This window comes from Entelurus aequoreus, linkage group LG14 (assembly GCF_033978785.1).
Source record: "Entelurus aequoreus isolate RoL-2023_Sb linkage group LG14, RoL_Eaeq_v1.1, whole genome shotgun sequence".
Lineage (NCBI taxonomy): Eukaryota > Metazoa > Chordata > Actinopteri > Syngnathiformes > Syngnathidae > Entelurus > Entelurus aequoreus.
In genome coordinates this window covers 1,099,607-1,124,251 of record NC_084744.1, presented here as the reverse complement: position 1 = coordinate 1,124,251, position 24,645 = coordinate 1,099,607, and the positions used below count along the sequence as shown (strand labels likewise).

Below are 24,645 nucleotides of genomic sequence, written 5' to 3'. Positions count from 1 at the left end.
TGATCAGTCTGTCATTGTTATGCTTTGTTTCTTCAGAAAGAGACATCATTTTAAGAAAGACAACACGACCTTCTGGAGAATACAGCGCTTGGCTGTGACCCAGAACATAAGTAGGCCAAGGCAACAAAGAAGATCCTGCAGTGGCCACTCTCCAAACTGGAATCTGTCAAACTTCTCCTCAAAAACAAAGATCCCCGTAAAACATGGGTGTTTATGAGGTGCTCATAATTGAGCGGTAGTCGTGTGGACACCAAACACTGATTGGCTTACAACTAAAAGTCACTGCAGGGCTGGCCTTTCTTTGGTCTTTCCCCCAACAAGTAGAAGCAGAGATCAGCTGATATGTTTTTTTCATGTCATTAGTAGTTGAGGAGGCTGATAAAGTATATTTGGAGTAAAAGTGATTTAATCAATATGTTGTTAGGTTTCCTTCTGAAGTATTGTCAACATTGAAATAAAACTCCTTCAGGTAGATTATAGTTGAGACATTTTTCAAAATGACTGACATTTCTTCCTTGGAGAAAGTATGAGAATGTGTGAGCTGCTGCCTGCTCTTCTTTACTTATATAATCATCTCATAGCCATCAAGATATATATTTTTTTGGCAGAGATATATTTTCTGTCGTCTTCATGTCCGTCCATCTCTGTCACCTTATTTGATTGACTGACGGATCATGAAACTCGTGGCGCTCCTTTAATAAGCTCAGGCTCCGAGTGTTGTGGACAGAGGCTTGTCATCGCCGCAGTAACCAAAACACCCACAATGGGGCGGGGAATACCCCAGGAAAGGAGATGCACTGGATTTCCTGAGGAAAATGAGAAGTTTTGAGCAAAGAAGACGTACTGTAGGCAAGAAGGAGGGTGTTGTTGCGTGAACGCTGCCGTCAAGTAGACCGGAGAACATTTTTCACAAGAACTCCAATAAATGACCTGTCAGATAACAAAACATTTTGTTTCCTAAATGAATAAATAGAAAATTGGCAAAAATAGAACCTACTATATTATATATATATATGGTTAGGGTTATTATTGATCTACTATGTTGATACCTTTGAAATACTGTCATGGTATGTTTATAGATTATATCTGATGCTGGATTAGACATTTCTTTAACGTGGAGAAAATGAGGCTGACATTGAACTGTTGTTCTGGGAAGTTTCAGGAAGTAGGAGGTGGTTTCCTAAAATATGTAACAAAAAAACTGATCTCAAATTGAACCCTGATTGAAAAGTAATTGAAAGGCAGATAATTGATGAGCCTTTTGTCTGATTGTGTTTAATGCTGCACTGTGTTGGGGACATTCAGGAGTGAAGTGCAGCTGTCTGTGGCTTCATGGCAATATTTCAACGGATTTATTTCATTTGATATTCATAGTTTGTGGGTCACTTGTTTGGGAGGAAAGAACATTTGACATCTGTTAGATTGTAATTCTGTGTCAAACATGTATAATCATTAATAGACTGTCATGGGTCATGTTTTGTTTTGTTATGTTCTGTTAGTTTTGGACTCCCTTAGTTCCTGTTTTGTGCGCCTCTGGTTTGTTTTAGTTTCCATGGGGATTCATTGGGTTCACCTGCCTCTGGTTAGTGGTCTGCACGCTCACCTGCTGTCGAGCACTAATCAGAGAGCTATTTATTTACCTTTCTCGCCACGCTCAGTCTGGCTTCCTTGTTTGCTTCATGCTAGTTACGTGTGTAGTTCTTGTCTCCGAGTTCATGCTTCCTGTAACCTTGGCTTCCCGTGTGATCGGCACCTTCTCCTTCTGCTTGTTTTCTGGTTTTGGTACATGTTTGAGTTTGAAGATGAAATCATGTTCTTACCTGCACACCTTGTCCAGAGTGGTCCTCCATCGTGACATGAACACACATTTAGAAAAACACTTCAAAATGCCAAATATCGCACCGATAATCGGTCGAGTTCCCGTTTAAAGAACATTATACATAAACCATACCTAATTACGTCCATGCCTTCTCCAGGCCCTATGGTGTGCTGATTGTGTCATGTGCATCACATGTTGTTTGGCCATGAGGTGCATGACAATGAGGTGTTCTCCACAGTAATCACATGTTTGGCCATGAGGTGCATGACAATGAGATGTTCTCCACAGTAATCACATGTTTGGCCATGAGGTGCATGACAATGAGATGTTCTCCACAGTAATCACATGTTTGGCCATGAGGTGCATGACAATGAGGTGTTCTCCACAGTAATCACATGTTTGGCCATGAGGTGCATGACAATGAGGTGTTCTCCACAGTAATCACATGTTGTTTGGCCATGAGGTGCATGACAATGAGGTGTTCTCCACAGTAATCACATGTTGTGTGGCCATGAGGTGCATGACAATGAGGTGTTCTCCACAGTAATCACATGTTGTGTGGCCATGAGGTGCATGACAATGAGGTGTTCTCCACAGTAATCACATGTTTGGCCATGAGGTGCATGACAATGAGGTGTTCTCCACAGTAATCACATGTTGTGTGGCCATGAGGTGCATGACAATGAGGTGTTCTCCACAGTAATCACATGTTGTGTGGCCATGAGGTGCATGACAATGAGGTGTTCTCCACAGTAATCACATGTTGTGTGGCCATGAGGTGCATGACAATGAGGTGTTCTCCACAGTAATCACATGTTGTTTGGCCATGAGGTGCATGACAATGAGGTGTTCTCCACAGTAATCACATGTTGTGTGGCCATGAGGTGCATGACAATGAGGTGTTCTCCACAGTAATCACATGTTGTGTGGCCATGAGGTGCATGACAATGAGGTGTTCTCCACAGTAATCACATGTTTGGCCATGAGGTGCATGACAATGAGGTGTTCTCCACAGTAATCACATGTTTGGCCATGAGGTGCATGACAATGAGGTGTTCTCCACAGTAATCACATGTTGTTTGGCCATGAGGTGCATGACAATGAGGTGTTCTCCACAGTAATCACATGTTGTTTGGCCATGAGGTGCATGACAATGAGGTGTTCTCCACAGTAATCACATGTTGTGTGGCCATGAGGTGCATGACAATGAGGTGTTCTCCACAGTAATCACATGTTTGGCCATGAGGTGCATGACAATGAGGTGTTCTCCACAGTAATCACATGTTTGGCCATGAGGTGCATGACAATGAGGTGTTCTCCACAGTAATCACATGTTGTTTGGCCATGAGGTGCATGACAATGAGGTGTTCTCCACAGTAATCACATGTTGTTTGGCCATGAGGTGCATGACAATGAGGTGTTCTCCACAGTAATCACATGTTGTGTGGCCATGAGGTGCATGACAATGAGGTGTTCTCCACAGTAATCACATGTTTGGCCATGAGGTGCATGACAATGAGATGTTCTCCACAGTAATCACATGTTGTGTGGCCATGAGGTGCATGACAATGAGGTGTTCTCCACAGTAATCTTCATGGCAAGAGACCTGCAGACTATGCTGTGACTCAGGAGATGCTGGACATCCTCCAGGCAACACCCGAGGAGGCCACCAGTGCTAACACAAGTGTCAACAGTCTTCCTGTAATAAGTCCTTGTTTTATTTTCCAATCCCAGCAATACGTTGAATGACTAAGTGTTGATGTTCTCTCTTAGATGTCTGAAGGTGTGAAGCAGGATGGTGTGGTCGTTCTCCCCAGCATGCTATCGCTAACAGACCAGTGCCAGCTGTCCAGGCTGGGCCAGCTGCTGGACGGCAGTATAAGCCACACCTTTACCTCCTCAGGTAGTGCTTATTTGAAGGTAACACACGGTATATGTCTTGCTCCACACTCACATTTACAACACACTCTTTGTGTATATCAGTAAGCCCTTCATGTGTGAACCTTGCAGCATCACAATGTATCTTTTGCAAATGTACTTTGTTCAATACACCAACATCACCTCTATTTGTAGTCCAGAAGTGGTGGGAAATAAAGGTGATGCACATGATATATATTCACAGGGCACAACATTGACATACAAGCTGCTGTCACCAGCATGTATGTCTCTGCATGCCAGGCATTACATGTATGTCTCTGCATGCCATGCATTACATGTATGTCTCTGCATGCCATGCATTACATGTATGTCTCTGCATGCCAGGCATTACATGTATGTCTCTGCATGCCATGCATTACATGTATGTCTCTGCATGCCAGGCATTACATGTATGTCTCTGCATGCCATGCATTACATGTATGTCTCTGCATGCCATGCATTACATGTATGTCTCTGCATGCCATGCATTACATGTATGTCTCTGCATGCCAGGCATTACATGTATGTCTCTGCATGCCAGGCATTACATGTATGTCTCTGCATGCCAGGCATTACATGTATGTCTCTGCATGCCATGCATTACATGTATGTCTCTGCATGCCAGGCATTACATGTATGTCTCTGCATGCCATGCATTACATGTATGTCTCTGCATGCCAGGCATTACATGTATGTCTCTGCATGCCATGCATTACATGTATGTCTCTGCATGCCATGCATTACATGCATGTCTCTGCATGCCAGGCATTACATGCATGTCTCTGCATGCCAGGCATTACATGTATGTCTCTGCATGCCATGCATTACATGTATGTCTCTGCATGCCAGGCATTACATGTATGTCTCTGCATGCCAGGCATTACATGTATGTCTCTGCATGCCATGCATTACATGTATGTCTCTGCATGCCAGGCATTACATGTATGTCTCTGCATGCCATGCATTACATGTATGTCTCTGCATGTAAGGCATTACATGTATGTCTCTGCATGCCATGCATTACATGTATGTCTCTGCATGCCAGGCATTACATGTATGTCTCTGCATGCCAGGCATTACATGTATGTCTCTGCATGCCAGGCATTACATGTATGTCTCTGCATGCCAGGCATTACATGTATGTCTCTGCATGCCATGCATTACATGTATGTCTCTGCATGCCAGGCATTACATGTATGTCTCTGCATGCCATGCATTACATGTATGTCTCTGCATGCCATGCATTACATGTATGTCTCTGCATGCCAGGCATTACATTTGAGGTCTGACATTTCTATTTCTATAAACTTGCCTTGTGTTTTTCATTGCAACGTTGGATACAGACAAAGTATACACACTTTTGCCTAAGAACTCTTTCAGGCCCACTGACTCCCTACTTTTGAACAAGATGTAATCCTGGTGTATCACCATGCTTTTTCCATGAAAAGCACATTACATGTCATTCTTGCTACTGGGACTTGCTCCTTAGGAAGGAAGAGTCCACCCACATTCACACCGCTTCTCTTATTCCACATTCAGTGTTTCCCATAAACTGCCAAGATACCTGTGGCTGTGGGGGCGTGGCTATGGGCGTGGTCACAATGACATCATCGAGTAATTTGCATAATTTACTACAATGATATGATTTTCTCTAAAAAGGCTCAAAAAATGTATACTTACTAATTAATAATAACAGTTTTGTTTTAAACGTCCATCCATCCATCCATTTTACAATATAACTACAACACTTTATGTACATATTTATATACAGATTTGAACAATAAGTTATTCACTGAAATATATTTATTAATTGTGGTTCTTACAAAAAATATATCTTATAAAAATATAAAAGCTAAAATGTCTCTTAAAGCTCTGCCCCTTTAATTAGTGCATACTAAATAATTTAACTTTAGCCTACTACTACAACCATATTATTTACCAGCAACATAAAGTGAAACAGAGGCAGAGGTGTCCTGCCACAGTCAGTAACAAATAAACAGTAGTGGTGGTAGATAGACACAAAGCTTCATCAAACATCTGATCCACTGAACAAAGAGCTCCAAAAATCTTGATCCTACACTTCTCTTTTGTAAAGTAAATGTGAACAGCCGATATGGGCATCTACATCTACATCTACATCTACATCTACATCAACTATATGATTTGCCTGAGAAACTGGACAGGACAAAAAAATAAATAAAATAAAATAAAAATAAAGTTTTTTGTGGCGGCCTTAATTCTTTCATGGCGGGCCGCAACAAATAAATGAATGTGTGGGAAACACTGACATTTCATTGTCAAAATGGACTACCTTTATTTTTGTCTTCCAAATTCTACAGACAATACCCCATCATGACAGTGTGAAACGTTTTATTTGTTAATTCTGTTTTGCAAATGTATTGAAAATAAAAAATCCCAAGTACATAAGTATTGACAGCCTTTGCTCAATACCGTATTTTTCAGAGTATAAGTCGCTCCGGAGTATAAGTCGCACCGGCCGAAAATGCATAATAAAGAAGGAAAAAAACATATATAAGTCGCACTGGAGTATAAGTCGCATGTTTTGGGGAAATGTATTTGCTAAAAGCCAACAGCAAGAATAGACATTTGAAAGGCAATTTAAAATGTGTAAAGAATAGTGAACAACAGGCTGAATAAGTGTACGTTATATGAGGCATAAATAACCAACTGCTATGTTAACCTCATATATTATGGTAAGAGTCATTCAAATAACTATAACATATAGAACATGCTATACGTTTACTGTCACTCCTAAATCCCATGAAATCTTATACGTCTAGTCTCTTACGTGAATGACATCAATAATATTATTGGATATTTTACGCTAATGTGTTCATCATTTCACACATAAGTCGCTCCTGAGTATAAGTCACACCCCCGGCCAAACTATGAAAAAAACTGCGACTTATAGTCGGAAAAATACGGTACTTAGTTGATGCACCTTTAACAGCAGTTCCAGCCTCAAGTGTCTTTGAACACCATACACCTATCTTTGAACACCATACACCTATCTTTGAACACCATACACCTATCTTTGAACACCATACACCTATCTTTGAACACCATACACCTATCTTTGGACACTTTCAACCTTTCCTCTTTGCAGCGCCTCTCAGGTTGGATGGGAAGTGTTGCTTTTCATCCAGGATGTCTCTGTACATTGCTGCATTCATCTTAGTCTAGTCAGGGAGGTGACCAAGACCATGGTCACTGTCAGATCTACAGCATTCCTCTGTGGAGAGAGGAGAACCTTCCAGAAGGACAATCCACCAATCAGACCAGTATGGTAGTGACCAGACAGAAGCCATTTCTTCGTAAAAGTTTGCCAAAATGCACCTGAAAGACTCTCAGACCAGGAGAAACTAAATTCTCTGGTCTGGTGAGACAAAGATTGAAGTCTTTGGAGGAAAACCAGGCACCGCTCATCACCAGGCCACTACCATCCCTACAGTCAACATGGTGGTGGTAGCATCATGCTGTGGGGATGCTTTTTTTTTAGCAGCGGGAACTGGGAGACTAGTCACGATAGAGGGAAAGATGAATGCAGCAATGTACAGAGACATCCTGGATTCAACCTCCTGGAAGTTGAGGGGTTGGAAAGAGGAATGGTTGAAAGTGTCCAAAGATAGGTGTGGCATGGTGTTGAAAAAGACTTGGGGCTGCCAAAGGTGCTTCAACTAAGCATTGAGCAGAGGCTGTCAATACTTACGTACATGGGATTTGTTTTACTTTGAATAAATATGTAGAATTTTGATGAAGGTGTTCCATCTTGGAATAAGGCTGTAACATAGCAAGTGGAAAAAGTGAAGCGCTATGAATACTTTCTGGATGTGAAACAGAGAGAGATCTTTTTCTTTATCTCCTTGAGCAAAACTCTGAATCTAACATTTCCCAGTAAAATAAATGAGAAAATATTGTTTTGGTGTAATTCACACCTTAGTCAACAGATGGTGCCAGAAAACCACCAGCATAATTCCCTGAGCTTTGATGAGCGTAAATGGGTTCAACTGCCATTAAAGGCCTACTGAAAGCCACTACTAGCGACCACGCAGTCTGATAGTTTATATATCAATGATGAAATCTTAACATTGCAACACATGCCAATACGGCCAGGTTCACTTATAAAGTGACATTTTACATTTCCCGCCAAATATCCTGCTGAAAACGTCTCGCTATGATGACGTTTGCGCGTGACGTCACGGATTGTGCGGACATATTGGGACAGCATTGTGGCCAGCTATTAAGTCGTCTGTTTTCATCGCAAAATTCCACAGTATTTTGGACATCTGTGTTGGTGAATCTTTTGCAATTTGTTTAATGAACAATGAAGACAGCAAAGAAGAAAGCTGTAGGTGGGAAGCGGTGTATTAGCGGCTGGCTGCAGCAACACAACCAGGAGGACTTTGAGTTGGATAGCAGACGTGCTACCGTGAGTACGCAGCTTTGGCTTCCAAACATTTGATGGCTTGCCCGTACGTGCGTGTCGCTATGTGCATGTCACGTACGTAACTTTGGGGAAATATATGTGCTGTATGAACTTTACGGAGGTGAATGGTACTTTGGGCTGTGGGATTGAGTGTGTTGTGCGGGTGTTGGAGTTGTATTGGTGGGTTATATGGACAGGAGGGGGGAGGTGTTTGTTATGTGGCATATTAAATATAAGCCTGGTTGTGTTGTGGCTAATAGAGTATATATATGTCTTGTGTTTATTTACTCTTGTAGTCATTCCCAGCTGAATATCAGGTCTCACCCGCCTCTCACAGCATCTTCCCTATCTGAATCGCTTCCACTGCCCTCTAGTCCTTCACTCTCACTTTCCTCATCCACAAATCTTTCATCCTTGCTCAAATTAATGGGGTAATCGTCGCTTTCTCGGTCCGAATCGCTCTCACTGCTGGTGGCCATGATTGTAAACAATGTGCAGATGTGAGGAGCTCCACAACCTGTGACGTCACGCTACTTCCGCTGGTGGCCATGATTGTAAACAATGTGCAGATGTGAGGAGCTCCACAACGTGTGATGTCACGCTACTTCTGCTGGTGGCCATGATTGTAAACAATGTGCAGATGTGAGGAGCTCCACAACCTGTGACGTCACGCTACTTCTGCTGGTGGCCATGATTGTAAACAATGTGCAGATGTGAGGAGCTCCACAACCTGTGACGTCACGCTACTTCTGCTGGTGGCCATGATTGTAAACAATGTGCAGATGTGAGGAGCTCCACAACCTGTGACGTCACGCTACTTCTGCTGGTGGCCATGATTGTAAACAATGTGCAGATGTGAGGAGCTCCACAACCTGTGACGTCACGCTACTTCTGCTGGTGGCCATGATTGTAAACAATGTGCAGATGTGAGGAGCTCCACAACCTGTGACGTCACGCTACTTCTGCTGGTGGCCATGATTGTAAACAATGTGCAGATGTGAGGAGCTCCACAACCTGTGATGTCACGCTACTTCTGCTGGTGGCCATGATTGTAAACAATGTGCAGATGTGAGGAGCTCCACAACCTGTGACGTCACGCTACTTCCGCTGGTGGCCATGATTGTAAACAATGTGCAGATGTGAGGAGCTCCACAACCTGTGACGTCACGCTACTTCCGCTGGTGGCCATGATTGTAAACAATGTGCAGATGTGAGGCGCTCCACAACCTGTGACGTCACACTACTTCTGCTGGTGGCCATGATTGTAAACAATGTGCAGATGTGAGGAGCTCCACAACCTGTGATGTCACGCTACTTCTGCTGGTGGCCATGATTGTAAACAATGTGCAGATGTGAGGAGCTCCACAACCTGTGACGTCACACTACTTCTGCTGGTGGCCATGATTGTAAACAATGTGCAGATGTGAGGAGCTCCACAACCTGTGATGTCACGCTACTTCTGCTGGTGGCCATGATTGTAAACAATGTGCAGATGTGAGGAGCTCCACAACCTGTGACGTCACGCTACTTCTGCTGGTGGCCATGATTGTAAACAATGTGCAGATGTGAGGAGCTCCACAACCTGTGATGTCACGCTACTTCTGCTGGTGGCCATGATTGTAAACAATGTGCAGATGTGAGGAGCTCCACAACCTGTGACGTCACACTACTTCTGCTGGTGGCCATGATTGTAAACAATGTGCAGATGTGAGGAGCTCCACAACCTGTGATGTCACGCTACTTCTGCTGGTGGCCATGATTGTAAACAATGTGCAGATGTGAGGAGCTCCACAACCTGTGACGTCACGCTACTTCTGCTGGTGGCCATGATTGTAAACAATGTGCAGATGTGAGGAGCTCCACAACCTGTGATGTCACGCTACTTCTGCTGGTGGCCATGATTGTAAACAATGTGCAGATGTGAGGAGCTCCACAACCTGTGACGTCACGCTACTTCCGCTGGTGGCCATGATTGTAAACAATGTGCAGATGTGAGGAGCTCCACAACCTGTGATGTCACGCTACTTCTGCTGGTGGCCATGATTGTAAACAATGTGCAGATGTGAGGAGCTCCACAACCTGTGACGTCACGCTACTTCCGCTGGTGGCCATGATTGTAAACAATGTGCAGATGTGAGGAGCTCCACAACCTGTGACGTCACGCTACTTCTGCTGGTGGCCATGATTGTAAACAATGTGCAGATGGGAGGCGCTCCACAACCTGTGACGTCACGCTACTTCTGCTGGTGGCCATGATTGTAAACAATGTGCAGATGTGAGGCGCTCCACAACCTGTGACGTCACGCTACTTCTGCTGGTGGCCATGATTGTAAACAATGTGCAGATGTGAGGAGCTCCACAACCTGTGACGTCACGCTACTTCTGCTGGTGGCCATGATTGTAAACAATGTGCAGATGTGAGGAGCTCCACAACCTGTGATGTCACGCTACTTCTGCTGGTGGCCATGATTGTAAACAATGTGCAGATGTGAGGAGCTCCACAACCTGTGACGTCACGCTACTTCTGCTGGTGGCCATGATTGTAAACAATGTGCAGATGTGAGGAGCTCCACAACCTGTGACGTCACGCTACTTCTGCTGGTGGCCATGATTGTAAACAATGTGCAGATGGGAGGCGCTCCACAACCTGTGACGTCACGCTACTTCTGCTGGTGGCCATGATTGTAAACAATGTGCAGATGGGAGGCGCTCCACAACCTGTGACGTCACGCTACTTCTGCTGGTGGCCATGATTGTAAACAATGTGCAGATGTGAGGCGCTCCACAACCTGTGACGTCACGCTACTTCTGCTGGTGGCCATGATTGTAAACAATGTGCAGATGTGAGGAGCTCCACAACCTGTGATGTCACGCTACTTCTGCTGGTGGCCATGATTGTAAACAATGTGCAGATGTGAGGAGCTCCACAACCTGTGACGTCACGCTACTTCTGCTGGTGGCCATGATTGTAAACAATGTGCAGATGTGAGGCGCTCCACAACCTGTGACGTCACGCTACTTCTGCTGGTGGCCATGATTGTAAACAATGTGCAGATGTGAGGCGCTCCACAACCTGTGACGTCACGCTACTTCCGCTACAGGCAAGGCTTTTTTATCAGCCACCAAAAGTTGCGAACTTTATCATTGATGTTCTCTACTAAAAAATATGGCAATATCGCGAAATGATCAAGTATGACACATAGAATGGACCTGCTATCCCCGTTTAAATAAGAACATCTCATTTCAGTAGGCCTTTAAAGTGCTGCAAAGCAATGAACACGATATATATATACGTATATATATATATATATATATAAATATATATATATACACCATGGCAGATGTATATACTGTAAATACATGTTTTATATATACCATGGCAGATGTATATACTGTATATACATGTTTTATATATACCATGGCAGATGTATATACTGTAAATACATGTTTTATATATACCATGGCAGATGTATATACTGTAAATACATGTTTTATATATACCATGGCAGATGTATATACTGTAAATACATGTTTTATATATACCATGGCAGATGTATATACTGTAAATACATGTTTTATATATACAATGGCAGATGTATATACTGTAAATACATGTTTTATATATACCATGGCAGATGTATATACTGTAAATACATGTTTTATATATACCATGGCAGATGTATATACTGTAAATACATGTTTTATATATACCATGGCAGATGTATATACTGTAAATACATGTTTTATATATACCATGGCAGATGTATACACTGTAAATACATGTTTTATATATACCATGGCAGATGTATATACTGTAAATACATGTTTTATATATACCATGGCAGATGTATATACTGTATACATGTTTTATATATACCATGGCAGATGTATATACTGTAAATACATGTTTTATATATACCATGGCAGATGTATATACTGTAAATACATGTTTTATATATACCATGGCAGATGTATATACTGTAAATACATGTTTTATATATACCATGGCAGATGTATATACTGTATACATGTTTTATATATACCATGGCAGATGTATATACTGTAAATACATGTTTTATATACACCATGGCAGATGTATATACTGTAAATACATGTTTTATATATACCATGGCAGATGTATATACTGTAAATACATGTTTTATATATACCATGGCAGATTTATATACTGTATACATGTTTTATATATACCATGGCAGATGTATATACTGTAAATACATGTTTTATATATACAATGGCAGATGTATATACTGTAAATACATGTTTTATATATACCATGGCAGATGTATATACTGTAAATACATGTTTTATATATACCATGGCAGATGTATATACTGTAAATACATGTTTTATATATACCATGGCAGATGTATATACTGTAAATACATGTTTTATATATACCATGGCAAATGTATATACTGTAACATGTACATATCCTATTTGCTGATGTTGTTCTTTTGTTCTCTGTCTTATCACCCTCTGTATTCCTTTTCTTCTCTTTCTATCCCCTCCTGCTGTGGTCCAGCTGCACCTAACATAAATATAAATCCATGTAATAAAGTCCAATACAAATAAGGCAACAGGAGAAGTATCCCACACTTGTAAAGTCAATGTGTAGAGCAGATATAGATTATCTACATCATGTAAAGTCAATGTGTGGAGCAGATATAGATTATCTACATCATGTAAAGTCAATGTGTGGAGCAGATATAGATCATCTACATCTACATCATGTAAAGTCAATGTGTGGAGCAGATATAGATTATCTACATCATGTAAAGTCAATGTGTGGAGCAGATATAGATTATCTACATCATGTAAAGTCAATGTGTGGAGCAGATATAGATCATCTACATCTACATCATGTAAAGTCAATGTGTAGAGCAGATATAGATCATCTACATCTACATCATGTAAAGTCAATGTGTGGAGCAGATATAGATCATCTACATCTACATCATGTAAAGTCAATGTGTAGAGCAGATATAGATCATCTAATCTACATCATGTAAAGTCAATGTGTAGAGCAGATATAGATCATCTACATCTACATCATGTAAAGTCAACGTGTAGAGCAGATATAGATCATCTACATCTACATCATGTTAAGTCAATGTGTAGAGCAGATATAGATCATCTACATCTACATCATGTAAAATCAACGTGTAGAGCAGATATAGATCATCTACATCTACATCATGTAAAGTCAATGTGTAGAGCAGATATAGATCATCTACATCATGTAAAGTCAATGTGTGGAGCAGATATAGATCATCTACATCTACATCATGTAAAGTCAACGTGTAGAGCAGATATAGATCATCTACATCATGTAAAGTCAACGTGTAGAGCAGATATAGATCATCTACATCTACATCATGTAAAGTCAACGTGTAGAGCAGATATAGATCATCTACATCTACATCATGTAAAGTCAATGTGTAGAGCAGATATAGATCATCTACATCTACATCATGTAAAGTCAATGTGTGGAGCAGATATAGATCATCTACATGTACATCATGTAAAGTCAACGTGTAGAGCAGATATAGATCATCTACATCTACATCATGTAAAGTCAACGTGTAGAGCAGATATAGATCATCTACATCATGTAAAGTCAACGTGTGGAGCAGATATAGATCATCTACATCTACATCATGTAAAGTCAACGTGTGGAGCAGATATAGATCATCTACATCTACATCATGTAAAGTCAATGTGTGGAGCAGATATAGATCATCTACATCTACATCATGTAAAGTCAATGTGTAGAGCAGATATAGATCATCTACATCTACATCATGTAAAGTCAACGTGTAGAGCAGATATAGATCATCTACATCTACATCATGTAAAGTCAACGTGTAGAGCAGATATAGATCATCTACATCTACATCATGTAAAGTCAATGTGTGGAGCAGATATAGATCATCTACATCTACATCATGTAAAGTCAATGTGTAGAGCAGATATAGATCATCTACATCTACATCATGTAAAGTCAACGTGTAGAGCAGATATAGATCATCTACATCTACATCATGTAAAGTCAACGTGTAGAGCAGATATAGATCATCTACATCTACATCATGTAAAGTCAACGTGTAGAGCAGATATAGATCATCTACATCTACATCATGTAAAGTGAACGTGTAGAGCAGATATAGATCATCTACATCTACATCATGTAAAGTCAACGTGTAGAGCAGATATAGATAATCTACATGTACATCATGTAAAGTCAACGTGTAGAGCAGATATAGATCATCTACATCTACATCATGTAAAGTCAACGTGTAGAGCAGATATAGATCATCTACATCTACATCATGTAAAGTCAATGTGTAGAGCAGATATAGATCATCTACATCTACATCATGTAAAGTCAACGTGTAGAGCAGATATAGATAATCTACATGTACATCATGTAAAGTCAAGGTTCAGCTGGACATGACAAATATCTTCCTGCTCCCAAAGGAAGGACTCACAAGTGACAATGGGTTCTCATCACTCACTTAAAAGACTGGATTGGTTTAACAGAGCATGTTCTCTATCTGGATCTATTTGACTTGTGCTTGAGGAGCAGTCATTAACTATGCTGCCATTTTGCAGTCAGCCATGTTGTGGTGCCAGAAGGACCCATGCCCACCACCTACTCCACCCTCCTAGGACTGCTTGCCGGCTGCTGGATCGTCAAATACAGCTGTAAGTCACTTTTCTGCAGGAGTCAAATACAGCTGTAAGTCACTTTTCTGCAGGAGTCAAATACAGCTATAAGTCACTTTTCTGCAGGAGTCAAATACAGCTATAAGTCACTTTTCTGCAGGAGTCAAATACAGCTATAAGTCACTTTTCTGCAGGAGTCAAATACAGCTGTAAGTCACTTTTCTGCAGGAGTCAAATACAGCTGTAAGTCACTTTTCTGCAGGAGTCAAATACAGCTGTAAGTCCCTTTTCTGCAGGAGTCAAATACAGCTGTAAGTCACTTTTCTGCAGGAGTCAAATACAGCTATAAGTCACTTTTCTGCAGGAGTCAAATACAGCTATAAGTCACTTTTCTGCAGGAGTCAAATACAGCTGTAAGTCACTTTTCTGCAGGAGTCAAATACAGCTGTAAGTCACTTTTCTGCAGGAGTCAAATACAGCTGTAAGTCACTTTTCTGCAGGAGTCAAATACAGCTGTAAGTCACTTTTCTGCAGGAGTCAAATACAGCTGTAAGTCACTTTTCTGCAGGAGTCAAATACAGCTGTAAGTCACTTTTCTGCAGGAGTCAAATACAGCTGTAAGTCACTTTTCTGCAGGAGTCAAATACAGGTGTAAGTCACTTTTCTGCAGGAGTCAAATACAGCTGTAAGTCACTTTTCTGCAGGAGTCAAATACAGCTGTAAGTCACTTTTCTGCAGGAGTCAAATACAGCTGTAAGTCACTTTTCTGCAGGAGTCAAATACAGCTGTAAGTCCCTTTTCTGCAGGAGTCAAATACAGCTGTAAGTCACTTTTCTGCAGGAGTCAAATACAGCTGTAAGTCACTTTTCTGCAGGAGTCAAATACAGCTGTAAGTCCCTTTTCTGCAGGAGTCAAATACAGCTGTAAGTCCCTTTTCTGCAGGAGTCAAATACAGCTATAAGTCACTTTTCTGCAGGAGTCAAATACAGCTATAAGTCACTTTTCTGCAGGAGTCAAATACAGCTGTAAGTCCCTTTTCTGCAGGAGTCAAATACAGCTGTAAGTCACTTTTCTGCAGGAGTCAAATACAGCTGTAAGTCACTTTTCTGCAGGAGTCAAATACAGCTGTAAGTCACTTTTCTGCAGGAGTCAAATACAGCTGTAAGTCACTTTTCTGCAGGAGTCAAATACAGGTGTAAGTCACTTTTCTGCAGGAGTCAAATACAGCTGTAAGTCACTTTTCTGCAGGAGTCAAATACAGCTGTGAGTCACTTTTCTGCAGGAGTCAAATACAGCTGTAAGTCACTTTTCTGCAGGAGTCAAATACAGCTGTAAGTCCCTTTTCTGCAGGAGTCAAATACAGCTGTAAGTCACTTTTCTGCAGGAGTCAAATACAGCTGTAAGTCACTTTTCTGCAGGAGTCAAATACAGCTGTAAGTCACTTTTCTGCAGGAGTCAAATACAGCTGTAAGTCACTTTTCTGCAGGAGTCAAATACAGGTGTAAGTCACTTTTCTGCAGGAGTCAAATACAGCTGTAAGTCACTTTTCTGCAGGAGTCAAATACAGCTGTGAGTCACTTTTCTGCAGGAGTCAAATACAGCTGTAAGTCACTTTTCTGCAGGAGTCAAATACAGCTGTAAGTCACTTTTCTGCAGGAGTCAAATACAGCTGTAAGTCACTTTTCTGCAGGAGTCAAATAGCAGCAAGTAGGCTGTGTGAGGAAAGTCCTATGCAGGGAAAAGAATATACAAGAGGCAAAAGTCACTGCTGAGGTCTTTATGCTAGCTGCTCTTAATCTGCAGCACTTGCTCAGACTACATTTCTTGTCTTAGTCTTGGCATACGTGAGTGGAGTGTGTGGATAAATAATACATAGGCTACAACGTATTCATGATTTCCATTTGATGTCAGCTCTCATGCATGCAAATTTAACTCTTGCTGTTCTGTACATTATTATGTGAAGCTTTACATTACTTCAATTAGTGCGCTAATCCAAGTATTCATCAGAAATAATGTTATTAATGACAAGTAAGAGCCGTTTTGTCTAAAAGTTTAGTCCTTATAATTCTTCTCAGCACTTCTGAGATGTGTGCATTTATTACAGGTGACTTGGGGGCCACCTTGTGCTAAAGTCTGGTGAAAGAAGTAACTATATCACTGGTACTTTAACTATAATATATATACAGGGTGTCCCCTAAACTGTGGTCACACTGACGTCATCCAGTCATTTGCTATGATGATATGACTGTGTGGGTTCCCTATGGGTACTGCGGCGTCCTCCCACCTCCAAAGACATGCACCTGGGGATAGGCCCCTCCCACCTCCAAACACATGCACCTGGGGATAGGCCCCTCCCACCTCCAAAGACATGCACCTGGGGATATGCCCCTCCCACCTCCAAAGACATGCACCTGGTGATAGGCCGCTCCCACCTCCAAAGACATGCACCTGGGGATAGGCCCCTCCCACCTCCAAACACATGCACCTGGGGATAGGCCCCTCCCACCTCCAAAGACATGCACCTGGTGATAGGCCCCTCCCACCTCCAAAGACATGCACCTGGGGATAGGCCCCTCCCACCTCCAAAGACATGCACCTGGGGATAGGCCCCTCCCACCTCCAAAGACATGCACCTGGGGATAGGCCCCTCCCACCTCCAAAGACATGCACCTGGGGATAGGCCCCTCCCACCTCCAAAGACATGCACCTGGGGATAGGCCCCTCCCTCCTCCAAAGACATGCACCTGGGGATAGGCCCCTCCCACCTCCAAAGACATGCACCTGGGGATAGGCCCCTCCCACCTCCAAACACATGCACCTGGGGATAGGCCCCTCCCACCTCCAAAGACATGCACCTGGTGATAGGCCCCTCCCACCTCCAAAGACATGCACCTGGGGATAGGCCCCTCCCACCTCCAAACACATGCACCTGGGGATATGCCCCTCCCACCTCCAAAGACATGCACCTGGTGATAGGCCCCTCCCACCTCCAAAGACATGCACCTGGGGATAGGCCCCTCCCACCTCCAAAGACATGCACCTGGGGATAGGCCCCTCCCACCTCCAAAGACATGCACCTGGGGATAGGCCCCTCCCACCTCCAAAGACATGCACCTGGGGATAGGCCCCTCCCACCTCCAAAGACATGCACCTGGTGATAGGCCCCTCCCACCTCCAAAGACATGCACCTGGGGATAGGCCCCTCCCACCTCCAAACACATGCACCTGGGGATATGCCCCTCCCACCTCCAAAGACATGCACCTGGTGATAGGCCCCTCCCACCTCCAAAGACATGCACCTGGGGATAGGCCCCTCCCACCTCCAAAGACATGCACCTGGGGATAGGCCCCTCCCACCTCCAAAGACATGCACCTGGGGATAGGTTGATTGGCAACACTAAATGGTCCCTAGTGTGTGAATGTTGTCTATCTGTGTTGGCCCTGTGATGAGGTGGTGACATGTCCAGGGTGTACCCCGCCTTCCGCCCGAATGCAGCTGAGATAGGCTCCAGCACCCCCCGTGACACCAAACGGGACCAGCGGTAAAAAATGGATGGATGGATATGATTTTCTATAAAAAGGCTCAAAAAATGTGTATATATACATTTAAGAAAAAAACTGTTTTTAATGAATTAGTATTAATATTTATTTTTCTATCGTTATGCCATATTGTTGCTGCTTTTTGTAGACGGTACTTTGTTGAGATTTTTCCAAGTGTTTACAGACTTTTAATAACTTTTCTTTAATGAAAAACAACTAGCAACACGTGTAGCATCTTCTTCTGCTGTTCTAGAATGTCCTGGTCTTTGGAGACTCTACTTCTGACTAAAGAGGCTGCAGCCAGCCTGACGTCACACTTGCTTGGCGCTGTCCCTCTCGTTGGACTCTCCCTTTTTTAAAAGCCGCCACTGTCCTTTTAATATTTGCACAGTCTGTAGATGGCTGTCCGTGGGTATATCTGCAATATATATACAATTATGTCCTCATCACAGACATGCTGACACTGCTCCAGACAATGCCGTGTGTTTTGTTTACATCCAGTTTCGGTAGCGTGCTTGTTGGTGATCAAAGTATTTTTTCGTTGGTCAAGTTTTCTGTACATCACTTGTCAATAATGCGCAAATAATACACTTTATATCTCAATTAGGTTTGCAAGTTAACCTTGGGAAGTTTGGAAATATTGACCATTTGTTCATTATTCAAAGTTGGACAGCGTCCATGGGAATGAATGGGAATATATGGGAATGAATGGGAATGAATGGGAATATATGGGAATGAATGGGAATATATGGGAATGAATGGGAATATATGGGAATATATGGGAATGAATGGGAATATATGGGAATGAATGGGAATATATGGGAATGAATGGGAATATATGGGAATATATGGGAATATATGGGAATATATGGGAATGAATGGGAATATATGGGAATGAATGGGAATATATGGGAATGAATGGGAATATATGGGAATGAATGGGAATATATGGGAATGAATAGGAATATATGGGAATGAATGGGGAATGACAATAATGATATATTATTGGGCACTTGTCTATATGCTGCTGCATCTTTGGGGCATACCTGACGTAGCTCTTTGCACACTATTTGCACATGTACACCGCCTTTCTGCCTACATTGGTTGGGGTGAAATGTCTCCACACGTCAGATCAAATATATTTACCCCATCAACACTTACCTGACTGGATGAAGTCAAATACTAGTGTGGCCTCAATAGCGCTGCTGTAGTGTGTAGCATGCTGGCCATTATCTGTGCATGTGATGGAAGAATGCACTGCACATGTGATGGAGGAATGCACAGTGCAGGGTTGAAATTCTACTGAATTTGCATGAAATCAGGTTATTTTAGCTAACAATCATGCTGCAAGATCTAGCATGTTGCATTCAATGTTTATTCCAATGGAAAGTTTCCAATTTTGAATATTCCCAGAATTTTGCAACCCTAGTCAGCACTAAGCTGTTGTCACTCTTTAGTGTTTTGGCTGTTTTTTCCCACACACACATACAGTATGTGTGTGTGGGGAAAACAGCTTGTTATTTTCTCAGGTTTTGGCCAGACAAGCTGTTCACCCTGCCTCCGGTCCTAATGTTGATTTACTGTACAGCTCCACACTCACATTCATCTTTTGACTTGGAGAGGAAGCAAAATGAAAGAATAAGAGATGTATTACATAGACAGCACATGGATATTATTACAAGCAGACCCATTAGGAATGTTGTCTTTTCTGACTTACCCTATTTTCCAAACTATTGAGCACACCGGTAGAAAAACTGCCATATATTAGCCACACCGGACTGTAAGTCACAGATATAAACGTTGTGAAATGACTTATTTACACAGAAATATTCTGTAAATGTTTATTTACATACCTTCATTGTTTCCAAACAGTGTCTGTAACAGGGCAGTAAAACAGATGATCAAACAAAACAGAAGTCATGGTCATGGACCCACTAGCTGCACAAGCTAGCTCTCCAATCAGCTAAACAGACTCAATAACTCCACAATGACGTTTCGCTGAATTTTAGGAAACTGAAACAATACAAAAATAATGCCATTATAAGTTAATAATACTAACACAAACACTCGTAAACGTGTTAGCATATTAGCTTCATTACATTAAGCTAGCACATACATGAAAACACTCCTACAGACATCACACATGGGATGATTTAGTAAGCAAAAATTGTTTTAGTTATATTGTAAAATTGGCAAATGTTGCTTGGAGTCATGGATTAAGAATGAAGCCACGCTGTTGTAACACCTGGCTTGGCATTGTCTTGCTGAAATAAGCAGGGGCGTCCATGATAACGTTGCTTGGATGGCAACATATGTTGTATGTACCTTTCAGCATTAATGGTGCCTTCACAGATGTGTAAGTTACCCATGTCTTGGCCACTAATACACCCCCATACCATCACACATGCTGCCTTTTACACTTTCACCCTAGAACAGTCCGGATGGTTCTTGTCCTCTGTGGTCCGGAGGACACGACGTCCACAGTTTCCAAAAACAATTTGAAATGTGGACTGGTCAGACCACAGAACACTTTCCCACTTTGCATCAGTCCATCTTAGATGAGCTCAGGCCCAGCGAAGCATTTCTGGGTGTTGTTGATAAATGGCTGTGGCTTGGCATAGTAGAGTTTTAACTTGCACTTACAGATGTAGCGACCAACTGTAGTTACTGACAGTGGTTTTCTGAAGTGTTCCTGAGCCCATGTGGTGATATCCTTTACACACTGATGTTGCTTTTTGATGCAGAAATGTTGTTCTTAAGCAATTTGCTCAGGCATTTGTTGACAAAGTGGTGACCCTCGCCCCGTCCTTGTTTGTGAATGACTGAGCATTTCATGGAAGCTACTTTTATACCCAATCATGGCACCCACCTGTTCCCAATTAGCCTGTTCACCTGTGGGATGTTCCAAATAAGTCTTTGATGAGCATTCCTCAACTTTCTCACTCTTTTTTGCCACTTGTGCCAGCTTTTTTGAAACTTGTTGCAGCCATCAAATTCCAAATGAGCTAATATTTGCAAAAACGAACAAAGTGTGTCAGTGTGAACATGAAATATCTTGTCTTTGCAGTCTATTCTATTGAATAGAAGCTGAAAAGGATTTGTTGTATTCTCTTTTTATTTACCATTTACACAACGTGACAACTTCACTGCTTTTGTATGTTTATGACATTGGTTGGCTGGTCTCCCTTAACTTTGTGTCTTGTCAGACAATAAAAGATGATGTGTGGCCTAAAAACACCACGCTGGCTCTTCCAATTGGACTCTCAAGAGACAAAAAAGTGCTGAAGTGTGAAATACTTCAAACAATCACTGACTTGATCAAGCTGCGGGCATATTTCTCTTTGCCAAGACTTGAAGTTCTCCAACTCATAAACATTACCTTTGTGGTCCTTAGATTTCCTGTGGCCCTCTTTCATGTCAATATAATGAGAGCTTTCTCCTTGATGCCAGGGGTGGAGGCATGTCTGCAGGCGGGCAGGAGGATGCCAGAACAGGAGCACGAAGCAGGAGAAGGCCCGCAGCGCAGTCGCATCAACAGATGCAGCTTGGTAAGACACTTTGTGTTTGGCACAATAAGCACTGACGGCCTGCCTGCCTACGTCTTCATGGCCTGGAAACTAACTCTCTCTTCCACACACAAAACACAAGTTAGCAGAATAAGAATGTGTCTTCATAGCCTGGAAACTAACTCTCTCTTCCACACACAAAACACAAGTTAGCAGAGTAAGAATGTGTCTTCATGGCCTGGAAACTAACTCTCTCTTCCACACACAAAACACAAGTTAGCAGAATAAGAATGTGTCTTCATAGCCTGGAAACTAACTCTCTCTTCCACACACAAAACACAAGTTAGCAGAGTAAGAATGTGTCTTCATGGCCTGGAAACTAACTCTCTCTTCCACACACAAAGCACAAGTTAGCAGAATAAGAATGTGTCTTCATGGCCTGGAAACTAACTCTCTCTTCCACACACAAAACACAAGTTAGCAGAATAAGAATGTGTCTTCATGGCCTGGAAACTAACTCTCTCTTCCACACACAAAACACAAGTTAGCAGAATAAGAATGTGTCTTCATGGCCTGGAAACTAACTCTCTCTTCCACACACAACACACAAGTTAGCAGAATAAGAATGTGTCTTCATGGCCTGGAAACTAACTCTCTCTTCCACACACAACACACAAGTTAGCAGAATAAGAATGTGTCTTCATGGCCTGGAAACTAACTCTCTCTTCCACACACAAAACACAAGTTAGCAGAATAAGAATGTGTCTTCATGGCCTGGAAACTAACTCTCTCTTCCACACACAAAACACAAGTTAGCAGAATAAGAATGTGTCTTCATGGCCTGGAAACTAACTCTCTCTTCCACACACAAAGCACAAGTTAGCAGAGTAAGAATGTGTCTTCATGGCCTGGAAACTAACTCTCTCTTCCACACACAAAACACAAGTTAGCAGAATAAGAATGTGTCTTCATAGCCTGGAAACTAACTCTCTCTTCCACACACAAAACACAAGTTAGCAGAGTAAGAATGTGTCTTCATGGCCTGGAAACTAACTCTCCCTTCCACACACAAAACACAAGTTAGCAGAATAAGAATGTGTCTTCATGGCCTGGAAACTAACTCTCTCTTCCACACACAAAACACAAGTTAGCAGAATAAGAATGTGTCTTCATGGCCTGGAAACTAACTCTCTCTTCCACACACAAAACACAAGTTAGCAGAATAAGAATGTGTCTTCATGGCCTGGAAACTAACTCTCTCTTCCACACACAAAACACAAGTTAGCAGAATAAGAATGTGTCTTCATAGCCTGGAAACTAACTCTCTCTTCCACACACAAAACACAAGTTAGCAGAATAAGAATGTGTCTTCATGGCCTGGAAACTAACTCTCTCTTCCACACACAAAGCACAAGTTAGCAGAATAAGAATGTGTCTTCATGGCCTGGAAACTAACTCTCTCTTCCACACACAACACACAAGTTAGCAGAATAAGAATGTGTCTTCATGGCCTGGAAACTAACTCTCTCTTCCACACACAACACACAAGTTAGCAGAATAAGAATGTGTCTTCATGGCCTGGAAACTAACTCTCTCTTCCACACACAAAGCACAAGTTAGCAGAATAAGAATGTGTCTTCATGGCCTGGAAACTAACTCTCTCTTCCACACACAAAACACAAGTTAGCAGAATAAGAATGTGTCTTCATGGCCTGGAAACTAACTCTCTCTTCCACACACAAAGCACAAGTTAGCAGAATAAGAAGGCAATGTTAGGAGAAAATGTCCGACACAAACTAAACAGTCGGGCAGCCAGTGTCACTGGAGCAGGGCTTTTCAACTATCCATCCATTTTCTGCCGCTTGTCCCTTTTCCGGGTTGCCTATCTCAGCTGCTTTTCAACTAGAGTGCTTGTGTGGCATAGAGGAACTAGCAGTGACTATCACTGAAGCACCCCTTAACCTCTTAAGGCCAAGGCTGTTTGTTTACATGCTTTTTTTTAGTTCTCTTTGCTATTTGGGCTTATTGGACCCTAATTAGAATAAAAACTAAGAATCATCTTTTGATATGATGTACTTAGTCCGTAATTAACAAACATGTACTTCATGTTTAGTGACATGCTAAATCTTATTTTTACACTTTTTTCCCCCCAAATTCCATTGCATGTTATACTCTTCTGACACCACCAGATGGCAGTATAAGTGTCCACACAAGCGGCCATAAGACCCCAATTCAGTAGTGTACACAATTTTGGAAATACAAAGAGGATGAGCAATAAGTTTTAGAAGCCGAGTGCTAAAGGGATGTAGCTTCATTGTGACACTATAGCATCCGCAGCATTGCTAGGTGCTAACCTTACAAAGTAACCATAATAAAATAAAACACTCACTGGAACATTTCCACACAAAAGTGTGTTTTGTGTCTTTCTGGCCATCTCTGGGTCTAAGTTGGATGTCAAAGTTGACCAACTTGTGGGATTATGTCCACAACCTTCTACTATCCAGGTGAGAGACATGATCTACAATTAACTTTCACCAACTCAGAGGCCATGCAGCAGCTCAGTATGTCAATATAGCAACATAAGCTAGTTAGCTCTCTGTGATCACGACTTTACTAAAAATAGTTTGTCTGTGTTAGCACTTATAATAACAATATTGCTAATACTTGTTAATATTCAGATCACCACACGTAAATGGAGAATTGTTGTCGCTTTTTGACCTTTTTTAGAG

At 42.0% G+C, this 24,645-nt stretch overlaps 1 protein-coding gene across 2 annotated transcripts in view; it reads left to right on the top strand.

Annotated features, from left to right (window-relative positions):
• LOC133664231 (BRCA1-associated RING domain protein 1-like) overlaps positions 1 to 24,645 on the top strand; it is a 52,705-nt gene that overhangs the window by 20,265 nt on the left and 7,795 nt on the right. Inside the window, exons 7-10 of one of the 2 annotated variants that reach the window (XM_062068725.1) lie at positions 3,406 to 3,520; positions 3,593 to 3,722; positions 14,817 to 14,909; positions 21,861 to 21,958. In XM_062068725.1, coding sequence (XP_061924709.1) covers positions 3,406 to 3,520; positions 3,593 to 3,722; positions 14,817 to 14,909; positions 21,861 to 21,958 — 436 coding nt within the window. The remainder of the gene's footprint in view (positions 1 to 3,405; positions 3,521 to 3,592; positions 3,723 to 14,816; positions 14,910 to 21,860; positions 21,959 to 24,645) is intronic. The other variant, XM_062068726.1, reaches the window with a different exon arrangement.